At 40.2% G+C, this 13350-nt stretch overlaps 1 protein-coding gene across 3 annotated transcripts in view; it reads left to right on the top strand.

Moving 5' to 3' along the window:
- The window catches only part of nos1 (nitric oxide synthase 1 (neuronal)), a 41614-nt gene extending 30384 nt beyond the window's left edge, over window positions 1-11230 (top strand). For all 3 annotated transcript variants that reach the window (XM_028577515.1, XM_028577514.1, XM_028577516.1), the window contains exons 21-29: window positions 18-211; window positions 822-991; window positions 3146-3356; window positions 4312-4399; window positions 5398-5516; window positions 6669-6817; window positions 7294-7488; window positions 8118-8236; window positions 9541-11230. In XM_028577515.1, coding sequence (XP_028433316.1) covers window positions 18-211; window positions 822-991; window positions 3146-3356; window positions 4312-4399; window positions 5398-5516; window positions 6669-6817; window positions 7294-7488; window positions 8118-8236; window positions 9541-9556 — 1261 coding nt within the window. In that variant the 3' untranslated portion in view covers window positions 9557-11230. The remainder of the gene's footprint in view (window positions 1-17; window positions 212-821; window positions 992-3145; window positions 3357-4311; window positions 4400-5397; window positions 5517-6668; window positions 6818-7293; window positions 7489-8117; window positions 8237-9540) is intronic.
- Window positions 11231-13350: the final 2120 nt, after the last annotated feature.

The raw sequence follows: 13350 nt of genomic DNA, 5'->3' as shown, positions 1-13350 counted from the left end.
TCTGGTCTCTTTTACAGTCGCTCCACCATATTTGTGCGGCTCCACACAAACAACCACGACATGCTGAGCTACCAGCCCGGCGACCATCTGGGCATCTTCCCTGGCAACCACGAGGACCTGGTGACGGCTCTCATAGATAAACTGGAGGATGCTCCACCTGTCAATCAAATTGTGAAAGTGGAGTTCCTGGAGGAGAGGACCACTGCCCTAGGTGGGTGATGCTATTAGCAACGTCACACTTCTTTACCAATATGGTAGGCTTGCGACCAGGAGGGTTGCAGTGTGGAATCTGGGCAGGATGTCAAAATCAAAACATGAATAAGAAACAGTCTCTCTTACCTCAATAGACAATGTGAAGTCACACTTTAGCGAGGTATCTATGCCCAGAAATGTGTCCGTGCATATTATAACAGTTGTGATGACACTGGGTGACATAAGTGTGATTTTCACTGTGACTGTGAAGCAAGGTGTTTCTTAAACACAGTATTTGCGCTTAATCAACCTTTACCTTGACACATAAAACCATTCTTGGTGATGGTTTATTGAACTGCCCGTGGACCGTCCGTTGCTAGGCAGGTTGTAAACTTTGGGTTTATCAGTGCTTTTTCACAGTAAACTGCTGCCTGAATGTGGTTGATGCAGGCCGGAAAAAAACAAAACAAAAAGCTAAAAGAAGCTAAAGCGCTTTGTAGAGTTTAGTGGATGATAATTATCTGTGGGTTTATTACCACGAGCGTTCCCTTTCATGTTACACAGTCATTTGAGCCACTGAAAATATAAAATCTGAATTAATGCAGCTTTAACCTTCTTCCTTTCTGCAGGTGTCATCCGTAACTGGACAAATGAGACTCGTATCCCTCCCTGCACCATCTACCAGGCCTTCCAGTACTTCCTGGACATCACCACCCCACCGAGCCCTGTGCTGCTGCAGCAGTTTGCTGCTCTGGCAACCAATGACAAACAGAAAAAGAAACTAGAGATCCTCAGTAAGGTAAAATCACTTTTGGCGTTAGCATTATTAACACTGACCTTTACAATTATTGAACTGCACGGAACGCTAAGCTTGGTTCGTGACCAGAGGCACACAGAGGATTTGAGATGTATATGCGTAGGCTATATCCAAAAATATGCTCTCTATTTTTTCTATAGAGCCAAACGTATGCAGCAATTTTTTTCACTTTTTATTAGAACATTTTTCAAAGCTCAGTTCTCTAAAAAAAAAAGTAACAATAACCAACACATTCACATTGTTTGCCATCAAAAAGTAGGGAGATCGTTTTCTGTGTCTGAAAGCCGATTTGATGCACTTTGCACTGACGGAAATATGTACAGCAGGAATGAGCTGGCGCCAAATTAAAGCTGTTGATCGTTCCAACCCAGAGCCATTCCCCCCTTGCGTGCCTCCCACAATTCACTCTCCGTTTTTGTCAATGTGTGGTAAAGGCTGGCTGAGGCCAAGCAGTGACTCATACTGTATGCTCATACATCGAATCATTGTCACCAAAGCAAGAAAAGAAGGAAGGCGTCTGAATTCAGAAGAAGACACAGTACAGTAGAATCAGTACTGCAGTTAATTTTTATTTTTACATGCCCTAAATTTCAAGCCTAGTTAGGACTAAAGCAGGGTTTCTCAGACTTATCTAATTATCTTTGCAGCTTTACAAGCATTAGAGAACAATCAATCAAAATCATGTTTGTTTTATTATTGTGTTCTGTTTTGCATGAAAGAAGAATTGATAAAACTAAAATTAGATTACAAATTAATTTACAATATCTCAAATAAACAAACTACTGTATATCAGTCCTTAAAAAGCCCCACAACCCCAACTGTGTTTCAAGGTTGGAAAACTCAGGCCCAAAAGTATTTTCGCTGTTCGAGTTTTGCTGACATACATTGCTTCAAACAGTGCTTCAGGCCCAGATCACACTAGGCTTCTTAATAGGCACTGTGTTGCTCATTAGCAGCTTGAGAATAACTTAAAAGTTGGGACCATATCAAAGTTTTTTTAGCCTGGTGGCAGTGCTCCAAATTCATCACATCCAAATGTCAGTGATGACACACAAAAACAGATGGGCAGTGAATGGAGAATGGCTCTGCTTGTGGCTGCCTCCTGCTCTCGAGTTAACATTGTTTGCAGATCTTAAAGAGGAAACCATCTAGGGCTGCACAATATATCGGGTTTTTTTTTATCGCCATCGCAATATCAACTAGCACAATAAACACATCGCGGAGGCTGCGACATATCGCGAAAGGCACTCAGATATTTTTTTGTTAGTTGAAAGATCAGTAGGAACTGAACTTTAAAATGCAACTCATTCTTTTTTTAAGTGGTGCCTTTTTATATTTAATTCAATGTTCAATTTGTTCAGTAAAAAGAACGATGGAAATGATTTCCCTTTCATTTGTTTTAAATTCAACAAGCAATTTGTTGTATTATAGCAGAACACTGAAACCAGCAGAAGGGAGTACACTTTAATATGTGTTTTATTTATCGCAAGTAATATCGTTATTGCAATATTCAGCAACGTTATCGCATATTTTCCTCCTATCGTGCAGCCCTAAAACCATTCTCTATTACTTTGTTATCGTGGCAGTAGTCTATATACACAACGTTCCACTTCCAGGATTGCTCCGCTGCCCCCAGAAATTCAGCCACATGTCCCTCATTTCGGCCGGATGTCTGTTACTTTGGGCTTTCTTTGTGTTGGCGTTTTAAACTCTGGTAGATTTATGAGGACTAGTATGGTTACTTGCTCCTCAGATCTCTGCAGGGTAAATCCAGACAGCTAGCTTAACTATCTGTCCAATCTGAGTTTTCTGTTGCACAACTAAAATAACCTTTGAACGTACACATGTTCCATCAAAACAAGTTCCTTTCCGAGGCGATTTTGCAGAGGTGCCATTGTGCAGCCCTGCGGCAGAAGGTCTACCAATGCGAGACTATCGTGGCAGTTACTTTGCTGTTTTAAACTCCATCTAAGGCTAAATACCGGCATGAGACCGATAGTCGACAAGTACTTTAAGGGAAAGTTGAAAAGAACTATGAAGAGAGAGGGCTGCTAAAACAATTCAATAAATTACCAAGACAGAAATTAAATCTAATACATGTTTTATCCCACCTTGTCTTTCTCTGTGACATCCCAGGGCTTGCAGGAGTATGAGGAGTGGAAGTGGTACAATAATCCGACACTGGTGGAGGTGCTGGAGGAGTTCCCCTCCATCCAGATGCCCTCCACTCTGCTGCTCACTCAGCTGCCCCTGCTGCAACCTCGCTACTACTCTATCAGCTCCTCTCCAGACCTGCACCCAGGAGAGATCCATCTCACCGTCGCTGTGGTCTCTTACCGTGCCAGAGGTTAGGACCTGCTACTCATTTGGGGCTCTCTGAGCATTAGCTAATGTCTCTCCAAGGATTTTAAGGCTGTGTGGGTTTAGCTGCAGGTGGTTTAGTATTTTCCTGCTGACTGCAGGGATGAACTTTAATGCTCCCATTAGGCTTTTGAGGGTCTGAAATTGTTCTTTTTTTTTTCCTGGCATTTTGTAAGGGCACTTTCTTGACATTTCAGTAAAAACACAAAAAAAGTAAGTTATTATTTAAAAAGTACTGTTGAGTGCGTGTATACTATATATATTTTTGCTTCAGTTCAGTCTAGGCCATGGATCAAAGGCAATGTGCTATGGCTCTTTTCAAGGTTGCACTTGAAAAGTTAAATGACTCAGCTTCTCTGAGAACCCTGAGAAAAAATGTTTTTATTGGAAGTTATCTTGGAAAGCCAGTCTGCTTCATAGGGCAACCAGACCACGACTGTAATTACAAAAAAAACATAGCTTTAGAAACACCTCAGGAAGATTCTATATCTGCAAACAGATTCTATTTAGAGATATGGACACAAACAAAAATGAGAAAAAACACTGCAGGTGTACCAGTAAGTCTGACAGTATATAAAATGCATTAGCTATTCAGGTTTTGATTTTAGTGTTTAGTGTTAGTGCATAGTATCACAAGGCTCTTATATTTCCACCTTTGCAATTAGCTTCTATACTCTCAGCCTGTCAAGTAGTCAGCAAACATTACCAGATGGTAATGTTACTATTTTCTCTCGCACGTGTAATGTTTACTTGTGCAAACATATTACTATGATTGTAAAGGCAACGGTTGAATTACTGTAATTTCCCTTTCGAGAGAGCGAGCGAGAAATGGCCCTAGTCTTGGAAGCCGTGTTAAAGGGGCCACTCTTCTCCTATTGGTGAGGTGAAGAGTGAAGAGAAAAAAGGTAATGTGCTTCCTTAGTAATGATTATTCCTTTCAGATGGAGAGGGACCTATCCACCATGGAGTGTGTTCGTCGTGGCTCAACAGGATAGAGATGGGAGAGATGGTGCCATGTTTTGTCCGAGGGTAAATTTCACAATGTTTAAATGGAATTTTGTAGTATGCCAGATGAATCAGTATTGTGGCATGTTAAAAGAAAACGTTGACATTTTGGGGAAATAAACTAATCTGCCTTCTTGCCAAAAGATTGATACCACTCTCACGTCTGCATGCTAAATATCAAGCTACTGCCAGCTGCTGGCTAACTTAGTTTAACATAAAGACAGGAAATAGGGAAACAGCTAGCCTTGCTCTGTCCAAAGGAAACAAAATCTGCCCACCAGCACCTCTAAATCTCACTAATTAACACGTTGAATCTGAAACAAAAATGCAAATCTCCATTTTACCAGGGGTTATGTGCCAGGCTATTACTAGGTTGGGACCAGTAACTTCCTGGAGTCTCTGCTGGTTGCGTACCAAGAAATATCCCCACATTAGATGATTGTGATTGGTTTAAAGAAAAATACAAAGAGTGTTTTTTCCCCTTTATACCAGATGTTAACTTGTGCAGCCAGACCATACTCCTGCACTGACACTCAGCGCTGTGGAGATTGGTCTGGCATAGCAAGACTACTTGAGGACTATGGTTAACTGCTCCTTAGATCTCTGCAGGATAAATCCAGACAGCTAGCTAGACTATCTGTCCAATCTGAGTTTTCTGTTGCACGACTAAAACAACCTTTGAACGTACACATGTTCCACCGAAACAAGTTCCTTCCCGAGGCTATTTTGCAGTGGCACCATTGCTCCGTACAGCACTTAGCACTGCCCATGATGATTGTGATTGGTTTAAAGAAATACCATTAAACCAGAGCACGTTTTTCTCCCATCCCGGAATGCTGTGTGGACTAGCCAAAGTCAGTCTGGCAAAGCAAGACTAGCCACACACTAACTCTTGGCAAGAAAGCAAATAAGCGTAATTTCTAAAATGTCAAACTATTGCTTTAAGTAAATTTCACAAGCTTTGTGGTCATTTTTAGGATATTTTTACTTAATTCATTTTTTTGTCTATTTAATTACTTTAGCGCACCATCATTCCATCTTCCTAAAGACAACCAAGCACCGTGTATCCTGGTGGGACCAGGAACAGGAATCGCCCCATTCAGAAGCTTCTGGCAACAGAGACTACATGACCTTGAACACGGTTGCTTTTTTTCCTCATTTCTTAGAGCAGTGGTTATCAACCTGGGGGTCGGGACCCCCAAGGGGGTCTCAAGATAATTTCTGGGGGTCGCCAGATGGTTGGAAAAAAAAATGAAATAACATATTCTAGACTGGGGACTTGTTTTTACATTACTGAGTTTGGTACATTTTGTGTGTTGCATTCAGAGCTTAATTTGTAAATCAGGAGGACCTGGAACACAGAAAGGAGTCTGATGTCGGGGAGAAAAAGTCACAAATGCATCAGAAGTCCACAGAGCCTGGACAAGGCTGGGGGCTATCTGCTAAAACTAAACTGTTATTAGAGCAAAACATTATTTGTTTGTGTATTAATCAGAGCATTTTTTAAAAATCACTCAAAATCAGCAGGGGGAGGCGCGTAGAAACAGCTGTATCAACGGTTTGCAGCTCTTTCTCTCGTTGTCGAGGGGGGGTCGCGAACACCAACCTCGTTATTCTGGGGGTCGCGCCTCGACAAGGTTGAGAACCCCTGCCTTAGAGAAGCATTTATTACTACCTTTTATAGAGAGGTCTTGCAGTGGGTTCTCACTGCTGCACATTAACCTGCAGACATAATCTCTTAAATTTGATGGCTGATTATAAGAATATCCAGGATAAGCTGATATATTTACTCTTCAAGTTAAAATGTTTTTTGCATTACTTCATTTAGCTGACGCTTTTATCACACACACATTGGTTGATGTATCACAGTGGGTATCACACCCAAATCTCCCACACCAAAGGCACGTGTCATATCCACTGCACCATCACCACCACAGTGCTGTCATATGCACCTCTAAGAAAACTATATCGTGGCTGGGTTGGTTCAGTGGGTAGAGCAGGCGCACATATACTGAGAGGTTTATGCCTCGATGCAGAGATCCAGGGTTCGAATCCGACCTGTGACTATTTCCTGCATGTCTTCCCCCTCTCTCTCACCTAGCGGTCCTGTCAAAAATTAAAGGCAGAAAAGTAAAAAAATAATAATCTTCAAAAAAACTATATCATTCCCTGAAAAGTAATAATGGAATTCCAATCAAATCCCTGTTAGAGATTTAGATAATACACAAAACAGCAGACTCACTTTTACGACACCATTCAGAGCAACAAAGTAACTCTGTCCGTCACCTTTTAGGAATTGAGTCGTGCCCCATGATCCTGGTGTTTGGTTGTCGGCAGTCTGAGATGGACCACATCTACAAGGAGGAGACCATCCAGGCCAAGAACAAAGAAGCGTTTAAGGAGCTCTACGCGGCCTATTCCAGAGAACCCGGCAAACCAAAGGTACAAGCGCTAAACTCTCCATAGCTGAGTTTGCCTGTCACAACTCTCATTGGACTGCTGTGTGGGTTTGAAATGCAATCGCAGAGTAGAGAATAAAAACAGCTGTGGGTGTATTCTGAAGTAAGCTCACTCCAATTGACATAATGTGTTTTCATTTGACGATTTGCTACAGTTGTTTTTCAGGTAAAAATATTAGCGTTTGTTTTTTTTGCTGTCTTCTTGATCCTCTTTATGGGTCTGCGTTGTTTACTGTTCTGTTATTTGTAGCAATGATGTTCAATAGCTGAGTTTGAGTGAAATACTCAGAATGTAGAGTATAGAAAAATATTTGCAGATTGCAAATTCTACTTCATTTTACTTTATTCCCTACCTATCAGTGATCTCCTGACTGTTTTTTACATTGTTTTTCTTTCCTGCTTTTCTCCCACTTGACGTCTTCATGCACACTCATCATTCCTTCTCTGCCTCTCTGTCAGAAATATGTACAGGATGTACTGCGTGAGCAGCTGTCAGAGAAGGTGTACCAGTGCCTGAGGGAGGAGGGAGGACACATCTATGTGTGTGGGGATGTTACAATGGCTGGGGATGTTCTCAAGACTGTCCAGCAAATCATCAAGCAGCAGGCCAACATGACCCTGGAGGATGCTGGCTTCTTCATCAGCAAGCTGCGGGTAAGAGAGAGGGCAACATCGTCGCCATGATGTTCAGCATTAAACCCCACTGAACAGCTCGGAAGTGATGCTAGTGTCAGGGTCACAAGTTGAGCTGTGAAAATAGTGAATATTAAGTGCTCTCCACCATTGCAGAGGTGCCCTTAACAGGGCAGCTTTTCCACATGAATGTATATAACTGAGTGCTAAGCATGGAATTACTGAAAAACAGAAGGCGTGTTGAGTAATTATTTCCTGTAAAAATGAAGGCTTATTTTCATTTGTGAACTCATGGGTAAAAAGAAGAATGGCACGTGTTACTAAGCCCACTATTAACACACTTACCTGTGTAGAATGCAAATGGACTGAAGAGTTGTTTTGCAGTACTGTTCAGTGAATTTGTCAAATGCATTGACTGCAGGCATGTAAACACAGTCGGGATGCCTCTGGTCATCTACAAATGTTTAATCATAATGCAAAGTGGAAGTGTAGTGTAAAAGTAGATTTAAAAAAATCTCCAAAGACAGTAAAGAGTTCAAACATTTTTAACTACTCTAGTCTACTAAAACTGGTAAACGATATACAAAACAATCTCCATCTCTTGTTTTCTTCCCCTTCTCTCGCTACTTCCACTATCCCACCATATCCAGGATGAGCATCGCTACCATGAGGACATCTTTGGCGTCACCCTGCGCACCTATGAGGTCACCAACCGGCTTCGTTCAGAGTCCATAGCCTACATTGAGGAGAGCAAAAAGGACTCAGATGAGTAAGTAGTTTGTGCCTTTTAATTTCCAGCATTTTCCATTTTCCTTAAGGTCATTAAAACAAGGTTTATTGTATTGCCAATATGGATGTACTTAGTAAATATCATGGCAATATTCTTAGTGAATTATGAGATATCTTGTGTGCTGCGTTAACATTTAGGCTTGCGCATAGCACAAAAGGCAACCGCATTAATATTAATATTTTGAGCTGTTTTTTTTTTGTTTTTTTTTGGAGATAGTATAACTTTTCGTCCAATGCTTTTATGGGCTTCAAATCTTTCAAATTTGTATCATATGTAACATGGTTTTCTGTTTTTGTAGCAATAGTTTTAAGATTTCAGCTATCAATAAAATCCCCCTGGTAATTGAAGTTTGAGATCACATGCCTAGAACCTTTCAAGTAGCTTTACTAGCCTTTTGCTAATTTAGTTTGCCATTTAACCTGCTGACTCATGTCAGCTAACCGCTTAGTCATGAATCATATTTTTGTTTTAAAAAATAGCATCTCATTCACCAAATGAAACCAGAAATGAACCCACATTTATTTATTCCTTTCTTCATTCATAAATCATTTCATTCCCTCCTTTAGCGGTTCATTGTTAGTCTGTTTTTGTTTGAAAGCCTGGTTATATCTAGTGTGCACACATAAAGCCATGATTACTCACTTGACTAGTCTGCAACACCGCTGAACTGCATAAGATCTGTGATGTGTTTTCTTATTTTTTCATCTTTTATTTTTACCAGTGATTCTTCTCTGCCACTCAAATTTGCCATCTGGTTAGCTCATATTTTAGAAGAAAAAAAAACAGTTTTGGCACAGTTCTTTTAGATTTATCCCAGCCAGTGAGATTACTAGAGCTGCTCTATCTCCGAGAGACGTTTGTATAAGTAGTCCAACTCCAATCTCCAACCTGTAGTTGTCATCGTTTCAGATGAAAACATAGTGGGTAACCATAGAAACCCGTGGAGAAGGGCCTTTAAACTAACAGGATTAGAGTGAAAGCGAGTGGGTCTGTTCCATTTCTGTTTTTGTTTCCGTCGTCATTTGTGCCCATTCAAGATTAGACACTTCATATACCCTTGCCATGAGAACAAAACAAGAGCCCTACATATCCACTATGGCTCATTAAGCACCAACATAATGCATCACAGACGATGGCTCCTGTGTGGATTGTCACTTGAATTTCACATTTGGCCATCAAAGCCCCTGTTCGCTGGATGAGTAATGACTGTAACATCTCTATTTCCATGTCTCTGTTGCTCTCTCGGTCTGTCTTTCTGTCTCTCCTTCTGTCTTCTCTCTCAGGGTTTTCTGCTTGTAGGTCCTTGGATCCTGGGGCTTTCTGACAACAACCAGTCTGGAGGACACAGCAAAGCTGGTTATAAAATACTGTGCCACTTTTTGTACTGTAAAAAAGAAAAAAAAAGGGTTTCTTTCTTTTTTTATACCACTTTAATGTTTCTGTTGGGCTCTGCAATTTTGTCTGTAGCAAATTGGAAATGTTCTGTTCTCTGAGAATCTGTTTTGCTTGTTGATGATACTTCCAAAAATGATAAATTGTTCATTTTGATTCATAATGTGTGCACCTAGTGTAATGACCTGCCTCATTGTGAATGCATGACCAAGACACGAATATAGACAAGAATATACTCAAGAAATATAATATACTCTGTGTTATTGTTAGTTAAAAAGCTTTTATTGGGGTTTTATATTTACGAGGAAAAGTGTGGCATTGACTACAAGCTCACAGACATTTCTGAAATATGAATTAAGTCGAGTTTAGGTTTCAGAAAAGAATTAGGGCTGGTCAAATCTATTTTGGCTGTTTTTTTTAATCAAAGTTCAAGGGGGAGAGAAATTTGAAAGATGTACAGGCATGCAGATAGAAAAACTGAAAGGCAGATTTTCTGTGTGCAAATGTGTTGACAGGTCGCCCTGAATTATGAAAACAGCGATTCTGTCACAGCCTCGACTAACATATTATCTCACTCTTCACTGGCAGTCCATCAGAATGCATCAGCCTCTGTTCCAGGTCTCTTTTAAGTGGCCTGTCCATTCTCTCCCTAACATCATAATGTGTGTCCCAGCTGGTGCTTTCCTAACCCACAGTGGCTGCATAGGAATGTGCAGGGCAGCCATTAAAGAAGTAGTCTTTACCTGAGTGACATATTTACATATTTGAATCAACTAAAATTAATGACAAATTAAAATATCTTTAAACGTATTTCAGGGCTCTCAGATTTAAAAAATATTGAAGTATTGATGTGTTGACTATAATAAAGGAAAAATCAAGTCCAATCATATAATCATGGTGGAAGGACATTGTTTTGAAAGATGATTTCTTGAATTGTAGATGATTATTTAATGATTATTCAATGACTAAATCAGTAGTTTATAAGTTAAAGTTTTTTTTGGGGGAAATATGCTTATTCTCTTTCTTGGATATTGGTTTTACGGGAGACTATGTGCCAGACTTTTTCTTGCCTGGAAGCACTCCCGGCCAAGAAATGATCCATTTTGATTATGAGAATTTGGTTATTTTGGGATTTTGCCAAGCTACCTGTTTTCTCCCTTTCCAGTCTTAATACTAAGCTAAGGCCTCTGGCTGTAGCGTCTTATTTACCCTACAAACGTGATAGCGGTATCAATTTTCTCTTACCTTACTCTTTCAAACTATTCCTTTTTAAATGTCTCTGTTACAAAACATCGTTAAGTAAAGCAAAAAATCACTATAGCACCATGTGCTGCCCAGACCATATCTGACAGCTATTGAGCTTTTAAAAATTGCATCATAACTCCTCTGCCTCATGCCTTACATATTAACTCTCTGCCTCGACGTACATACTGCACATTCATTCTTTCTTTTGTCTCTCTGCATGATTGTGAGCAACCCTACAGCTCACACGCCACCCTTTCACTGTGACCTAACACCGTGTGTGTGTGTGTGTGTGTGTGTGTGTGTGTGTGTGTGTGTGTGTGTGTGTGTGTGTGTGTGTGTGTGTGTGTGTGTGTGTGTGTGTGTGTGTGTGTGTGTGTGTGTGTGTGTGTGTGTCCCATAGAAATCATAAGTGTGCACATCTCTATACGAGTGGGTGTAAAACATGCATGTGCTCAGGTGTCAGTTTTTACATGATTATTCTGCTTGTTATCTGTTACCTTGTCAAACTGGTCAGATTTTAAAATAAATAAGCATGAATTTGTTGCTCTGTGAGTCACACAAGACTGCAAATCTTACAGACGGTGTTATGGTAACAGGAAACTGCCCACATGGCTTTTAGTTTTGATCTCAGCAGTTCAGTTCTATTGTAATAAGTTCCAGTGACGTTTTTCAGGGACAAGAGGCAATCACGCTGCCACTGTGGTCATTTGCTGCTTTCCAATGAGTCAGGGTTGTAATTTGAATATATAATTCCTGCAGGGGCCACATTGTTAATTGATCACCCACTCTGCAGTAACTTGTGGCTTTCTGTTGTCAGAGTCTTGTTTGTTCTCTTTTGTTTTGATTAAAATTAAAGATAACTGTTAGCATGAATAAGGGATTTCAATGTGATTTTCAAACATCCTTCACAGCTGCCGAGAATATTTTTGTTTGGTTTCTTGTTTTGTTTTTTTGTTTTTTTTCTGAATCAACTATTTTTTAAAATGGGTGATTCTCCATGTCCCCACTGTTATTCATTCTGGATGAATGTCTCCTCCGTATAACTTGTTTGAACAGATTTTGTCAAGAAAATGTCTACGATGTGAAATGTGCAGCAGGAAAACAAATTATACACCATATAGCTTCTATACAGGTTGATATATATTCAAAGACAAAGTATAAAATATAACAAGGACCACTTCAATCTTTTCTAAGAATGTATTTTGATTATATAAATGAGCACTATGATTCTGCTTGATTTAAAAAAAAATAAAAATAAAAATGGCCTATTCTACGCTGCTTAGGTATGGGAATAAAACAGCAGCATTAAATAAATGCATGGTGATATTCTCTCTCCTGTTTATATTTTAAAAGCTCTGTCTATTTACCAGCACTGTGTCAGTCAGTGAGACTGTATTGTGAGGTTGTCTGGCCTTTCTCACAGGACTTTGTATGGTTAAAAAAACAAAAAAAAACATTGTCGAGGGGTTTCTTTTTCTGTGTTTGCATATTGCTGCTGCTGCTGCTATTAACAACTCTGATCCAATCAGCCTCTGCTATAATGACCTTTGTTGTGTAATGGATTGAGGGTATTCCATTTTAATGCATCAACTGCAAGGACTTTGTATTTACTTACAAATAAAGAGACATTTACAGAATATGCCAACACATTTGTATGGTTTGTTTTTTCTTGTTTATATAAGAAAATGTTTATTACTGCAGTAGAACTTGTCTAAGGTCGAAGCGTTTTAGTTTGATCAGTTTTACAGTAGATGGTGATAGAAGGTTTTTTCCCCTGAAACATAGAGTTGCAGCAAACAAGCCATTTGCTTCCCCTCCTCTTCCTCCCTTTGTAAGTGCTGGTCGTCATGGCTCAGAGTGTCTGCACTCTGAGCACAGAGGTGCCACTCAGCACCATGGAAACGTGTCAACTTATTAAGCCATCCAAACATTACACCAGGGCCCTGAATGGTGACTGGCTATCAGGAAGTGAAGTGGCCTTTCTAATTAGCCCAAAGAGTTTGACCCTCCTATTGAGCAAGATAGGTTGCATGAGCACTGCACGTACTACCTGCAGGTCTAATGCAGTGCAGTGATTTCACTCACAGCACAGATATTTTAACACCACATTAAGTCTTCAAACAAACAAGCAAAAAAAAAATTCATGGTTCTTGGGAAGAAGTTGGCCAAGGAGACACTGCTGCCTCCTGTGCTGGAAGACGGTGACGCAGAGACGGAAAGTGAGAAGCCGCAGCTGGGAGAGGTAGGAAGCTGACCATCCGGCCAAGTGTTGAAACGCTTGAGTAAGGGAAGTGTGAACAACCAGGTAGGCAAGTAGACACTTGTTGGACCGTTAAGGCAGATTTTTATGAAGGTTGTGAATAAAACATGGAGGGACTTGGTGAGAATTCAAAGCATGTTATTGATCTGCAAGAGAATATTAAGCTTTAGAAATGATGGTCTTAAGTTAACCATAA

The sequence above is a fragment of the Perca flavescens genome, chromosome 5 (assembly GCF_004354835.1).
Source record: "Perca flavescens isolate YP-PL-M2 chromosome 5, PFLA_1.0, whole genome shotgun sequence".
Classification (NCBI taxonomy): Eukaryota; Metazoa; Chordata; class Actinopteri; order Perciformes; family Percidae; genus Perca; species Perca flavescens.
The sequence above is the reverse complement of the archived record's forward strand: the minus strand, read 5'-3'. Positions and strand labels throughout refer to the sequence as shown.